Raw genomic sequence first — 5508 nt, 5'->3', positions numbered from 1 at the left:
CTGTTGCAGAGTGGAGGGAGAGGGGAGTGGACATAGACATGGATGATTATGATTATTATTGCATCATCATTGCATAAAGAAAAATGCACGGCACTGAGGCTCACCGCTCTGTGTCAGGCCCATTCTTGGCGATAATCATCTTCAGTTTGCCAAGCCCACCCACTGGCGCTCTATCAGTGCCAGTGGTGAACTGCAGGAAGAGGCGCTTCTGCTCCTCGCTAAAAGAGTGCAACGTTTCCCAGAATTCTCTAAAAAAATATAAAAAAAATAAAAGGTGAGAGCGTCTGTGTCAAGGTCTCCAAGCACCTTACTTTTTTTGCTTACTTGATGATTCGAGAATCTTTGTTGTAGCCTCCATCATATTCTGTAGTTTCTTCTAGTGCCAGGAAGTCAAGGTTCTGGACAATAAACAAATCAAGTTGATATACAATGAGCCTACTGAGCAGATGTTTAAAATAGAAGTGTATAGACAGGAGTGCCTGACGGATGGCTAATCAAAATGTAACATATTCAAACTCTTTTAAGATCAAATAGTCATTGATGGCATGTCCGCAAGGCAAACAAGTTGTCAAACCATCTCAGTGGCCTAGTTGTTAGAGTGTCCGCCCTGAGATCGGTAGGTTGGAGTTCAAATCCCAGCCGAGTCATACCAAAGACTATAAAAATGGGACCCATTACCTCCCTGCTTGGCACTCAGCAGCACGGGTTGGAGTTGGGGGTTAAATCACCAAAATGATTCCCAGGCGCGGCGCCGCTGCTGCCCACTGCTCCCCAAGGGGATGGGTCAAATGCAGAGGACAAATTTCACCACATCTAGTGTGTGTGTGACAATCATTGGTACTTTAATCTTGAATCTATAAAACGTGATGATCTCTACTACTTTAAATAATGACAGTATAGGATTTAACAACTCACTTGAACAAGGGGATGGGTCAAATGCAGAGGACAAATTTCACCACACCTAGTGTGTGTGTGACAATCATTGGTACTTTAACTTTAACTTTTAACTTATTGTGCAGCTGTATGCCTAAAATTGCTCATTGGCATAGTTTTACTTTGGCCCATGGAGGCAAAAAGTTTGGTCACCCCTGCTATAGACCAGGAAAATATCCTACTCTAATTTTGAAATTCCTTTCTGTAAAAAAAAAAAAAAAGACAAAAAAAAGGCAGACAAGAAAATAAAACAGATTCAATACATCACAAAGTGAGGCACAGGAATGATAAGCAGCCATTACTGTAGATTATTGGGCCAAAATGAGCCCCGTCCAATGTTTGTCAGTTTTACTCTTGTACTTACAGTATGAATATTTAAGTAATCAGAATCAGAAGATATTGTTTATCGCCGCCACGATTGTGCAGTGTCTCGTGGTCGTTGTGTTTTTCCTCATTTCTTGCATTGAACAGAGAGTGCCAAGTCAAAATCCTTGTGTGTTACATACTTGGCCAATAAAGATGATTTTGATATAACCTGCACTTATTTATTAACACACAATGTTTTTGTCCATTTTACCACCGCTAGGAGGTTATGTATTCACTGGAGTTTGTTTGTTAGCAACATAACTCAAAGATTTTTGGCCAAATTTTGATGAAACTTTCAGGAAATTAAGAAATAGGAAACAGGGGATTATGGGGGATCCGGATCACTTTCTGGATTCAGAATTTATTTTTTAAAAGGGTTCTTTACTATTCGGAGATTGGGCCTGGCAGAACTGCACTCTCTGAGTGCTGCTCTAATTCATCATTTATTTATTTAACTTATTTATAAGGGTGCACGTTAAATATCGGACAGATAATTATCAAGCCAGTATGAGGACTTATGAAGTCATATTGATAAATCTGATAAAAAAAATAGCACCAAAAAATGAGGACAGATTACCCGAACAGTGCTTTAGGTGGGTTGTGGTGAGCAAATCAAGCGCTCCTTCTCTCTAACTGTGCCATTCTGTAAAAGTCCCCTGACCTCACTGTAAACAAACATGGTGTCAAGCATGTGGGATTTCTTAATTATTTCAGAAGAAGACTTTGCACGTGCTAATTGCACCAAATATTCTGCAAACATTCCACGAAGAGGGGAAAAAATATCAAGCTTAAACACATTAAATCTTAACAGCCACATGGAACGCTAGAATCGGTAAGACAGTGTTTTGAAAGCCTACAAAGACGCCGCGCTGCTACTTCCAACACTAAAAACTACCCATTTTTTCCCAATTTGTTTTTTTTTGTTTAGCAATCTGGGATTTTTTGGCTTAAATTGGAAAAAAAGTCAAACCCAAAGTAAACGTGAAGCTGTCATTGTTGAACTATTTAGAGAATTGATATGAGTCTAGGCTTTTTTGAAAGCTAATATGTTAAGTTGCTGTCCTCAACAGTCAGAATTGTGCTAAAAATGCTATTGACACTGAAGAATACACTTGAGAATAAATATTTTTTCTTTCTGAAAATGCCTTTAAAATAGCTCAATTGATGCTATAGACTTGAAAACACAATGGGGCCATTGATTTATCTCTTACCAAATCCCATTTCAAATTTTACAACAATATTACAAAAAATTAGTATTTAACACAGATTTTCCGAAAGAAAAAAGGTGTGAATTTGGAGACACTTAGTCAAAGTTTTTCATTAACTCTACACATACAAAACTCCATGTCTTTCTGACATACAGTATACATTGTCTTGCAATATTTTTGTCATAGCTAGTTGCAAAATAAAGACAGAAAAAAAACGTCAGAAGCACAACGTCATTGTACAGTTCACATAGTCCACTTTTCCATTTTTACCTTTAAGCACAACTTTTAATGCTATTACATTATCTGCTGCTAAGCCCACCCCTTTTGCGTGAACGTGTTCATGACAAGATTAGACAGTGCTGACTTGACTAATAAAATTGTTAACCAGCTTCTTAGAAAGGCACTTCCCACATCTTCAATATTTGGCATAGTTAAGCCAGAAAACAAAGAAAAAATCCTGGGTAACTTCAATTTGAATTGTAGCACAGTCTTCCTCTGTCTTCTACGTTTGTTTACCTGCAAGGCTGCATCTTCGTAAAACAACTTCATTATTTGATTCAATTAATAGATATAAAATAAGAAAAAAAAGTTCTTAATTTTGTTTTACTTCAAAAAACAAATTATGAAAAAACAGGTCATTATAATTTGTTTTGTGTTGGTTTCAACTGAAAAAGCAAATGAACAGATACACAGATTTTCTTTTCACTCCTTTTCTGACATTGTGATTTGTGTAAACATACGTACTTTTATGTAACTTAAACCTGAATTATGCTAGTGTCACGCCGCTTGCTCTTCTTGCTCCAAACCTTCCGCCGGAGCTTGATATGCGCCTCTAAAAACGTCTAACCTCTCGTCAAAGGCAAAGTGGACCGCAGGACTGTAATTGATCGGCTTTATTAATACACCATTTTTAGTATGTAGCTTTCCCAGTTTGCGAAAGTGCCCTTTTCAAATCCGCCTTCATCTCCGGTTTCTAAGCAAGATGCACAAAAAAAGTGACTGATATTTCACATCCATTAGTTCCAGTTCCAACAACAATCTGGATGGATCTTTAGTTCTCCAATAATATGCAATGTTGCAATCTATTTACGCAAATTCTATCAATTACCAACCAAATTATGCGCAGCTTTGCAACTTGGCCCAAAGCCAAAACATGTAAAATAAAACAGTACTTATTTGTACTTTTTTTATTGTCTAGAGCAGTGGTTCTCAACCTTTTTTCAGTGATGTACCCGCTGTGAATTTTTTTTAAATTAAAGTACCCCCTAATCAGAGCAAAGCATTTTTGGTTGAAAAAAAGAGATAAAGAAGTAAAATACAGCACTATGTCATCAGTTTGTGATTTACTAAATTGTATAACAGTGCAAAATATTGCTCATTTGTTGTGGTCTTTCTTGAACTATTTGGAAAAAAAAACAAACTAAAAACTTGTTGAAAAATAAACAAATGATTCAATTATAAATAAAGATTTCTACACATTGAAGTAATCATCAACTTAAAGTGACCTCTTTGGGGATTGTAATAGAGATCCATCTGGATTCATGAACTTAATTCTAAACATTTCTTCACAAAAAAATAAATCTTTAACATCAATATTTATGGAACATGTCCACAAAAAATCTAGCTGTCAACACTGAATATTGCATTGTTGCATTTCTTTTCAGTGTTCTTTTTGACAGACGTTTAAAAAAAATCTCACGTACCCCTTGGCATACCTTCAAGTACCCCCAGGGGTACGTGTACCCCCATTTGAGAACCACTGGTCCCCAAATTGTTTGTAACAACGCTCGAAAATGTGTCCCATGGACCGGGGAGGGGGGGGTGTATGTTTTTTTTTTTGGTCATAAAAAAATACAATCATGTGTGCTTACGGACTGTATCCCTGATCTACATTGATGTATAATATAGGAACCAGAAATAATAACATTAATACATTGTTTTTATATATACAGTATATATATATTTTTTTTTCCTTGTGTGGCCCGGTACCAATCGATCCATGGACCGGTACCGGGCCGTGGCCCGGTGGTTGGGGACCACTGGTCTAGCGCACTAAGCCTTCCGGCTAAAGTATAGAGATCAACCGATATGTTTTTTTGCAGGACCGATACCAATTATTAGTAGTCAAGGAGGACAATAACTGATATTTGGAACAGATATTCATTTGCAGTAAAAGTTCTTTAAACAATATTACCGTATTTTTCGGACTATAAATCGCAGTTTTTTTAATAGGTGCGACCTATACTCAGGAGCGACTTATGTGTGAAATTATTAACACCCATCCATCCATCCATCCATCTTCTTCCGCTTATCCGAGGTTGGGTCGCGGGGGCAGCAGCCTAAGCAGGGAAGGCCAGACTTCCCTCTCCCCAGCCACTTTATCCAGCTCTTCCCGGGGGATCCCGAGGCGTTCTCAGGACAGCCGGGAGACATAGTCTTCCCAACGTGTCCTGGGTCGGGTAGCATCCTGACCAGATGCCCGAACCACCTCATCTGGCTCCTCTCGATGTGGAGGAGCAGCGGCTTTACTTTGAGCTCCCCCCGGATGACAGAGCTTCTCACCCTATCTCTAAGGGAGAGCCCCGCCACCCGGCGGAGGAAACTCATTCCGGCCGCTTGTACCCGTGATCTTGTCCTTTCGGTCATAACCCAAAGTTCATGACCATAGGTGAGGATGGGAACGTAGATCGACCGGTAAATTGAGAGCTTTGCCTTCCGGCTCAGCTCCTTCTTCACCACAACGGATCAATACAGCGTCCGCATTACTGAAGACGCTGCACCGATTCGCCTATCGATCTCACGATCCACTCTTCCCTCACTAGTGAACAAGACTCCGAGGTACTTGAACTCCTCCACTAGGGGCAAGATCTCCTCCCCAACCCGGAGATGGCACTAACCATGGACTCGGACTTATTAACACATTACCGTAAAATATCAAATAATATTATTTAGCTCATTCACGTAAGAGACTAGACGTATAAGATTTCATCGGATTTAGCTA

At 39.1% G+C, this 5508-nt stretch overlaps 1 protein-coding gene across 1 annotated transcript in view; it reads right to left on the bottom strand.

The window, feature by feature from the left end:
* The window catches only part of ube3a (ubiquitin protein ligase E3A), a 31472-nt gene that overhangs the window by 1513 nt on the left and 24451 nt on the right, over positions 1 to 5508 (bottom strand). Inside the window, exons 9-10 of the mRNA XM_062054099.1 lie at positions 325 to 398; positions 105 to 248 (exon numbers count right to left, since the gene is read on the bottom strand). Coding sequence (XP_061910083.1) covers positions 105 to 248; positions 325 to 398 — 218 coding nt within the window. The remainder of the gene's footprint in view (positions 1 to 104; positions 249 to 324; positions 399 to 5508) is intronic.

The sequence above is a fragment of the Entelurus aequoreus genome, linkage group LG07 (assembly GCF_033978785.1).
Source record: "Entelurus aequoreus isolate RoL-2023_Sb linkage group LG07, RoL_Eaeq_v1.1, whole genome shotgun sequence".
NCBI lineage: Eukaryota > Metazoa > Chordata > Actinopteri > Syngnathiformes > Syngnathidae > Entelurus > Entelurus aequoreus.
The sequence above is the reverse complement of the archived record's forward strand: the minus strand, read 5'-3'. Positions and strand labels throughout refer to the sequence as shown.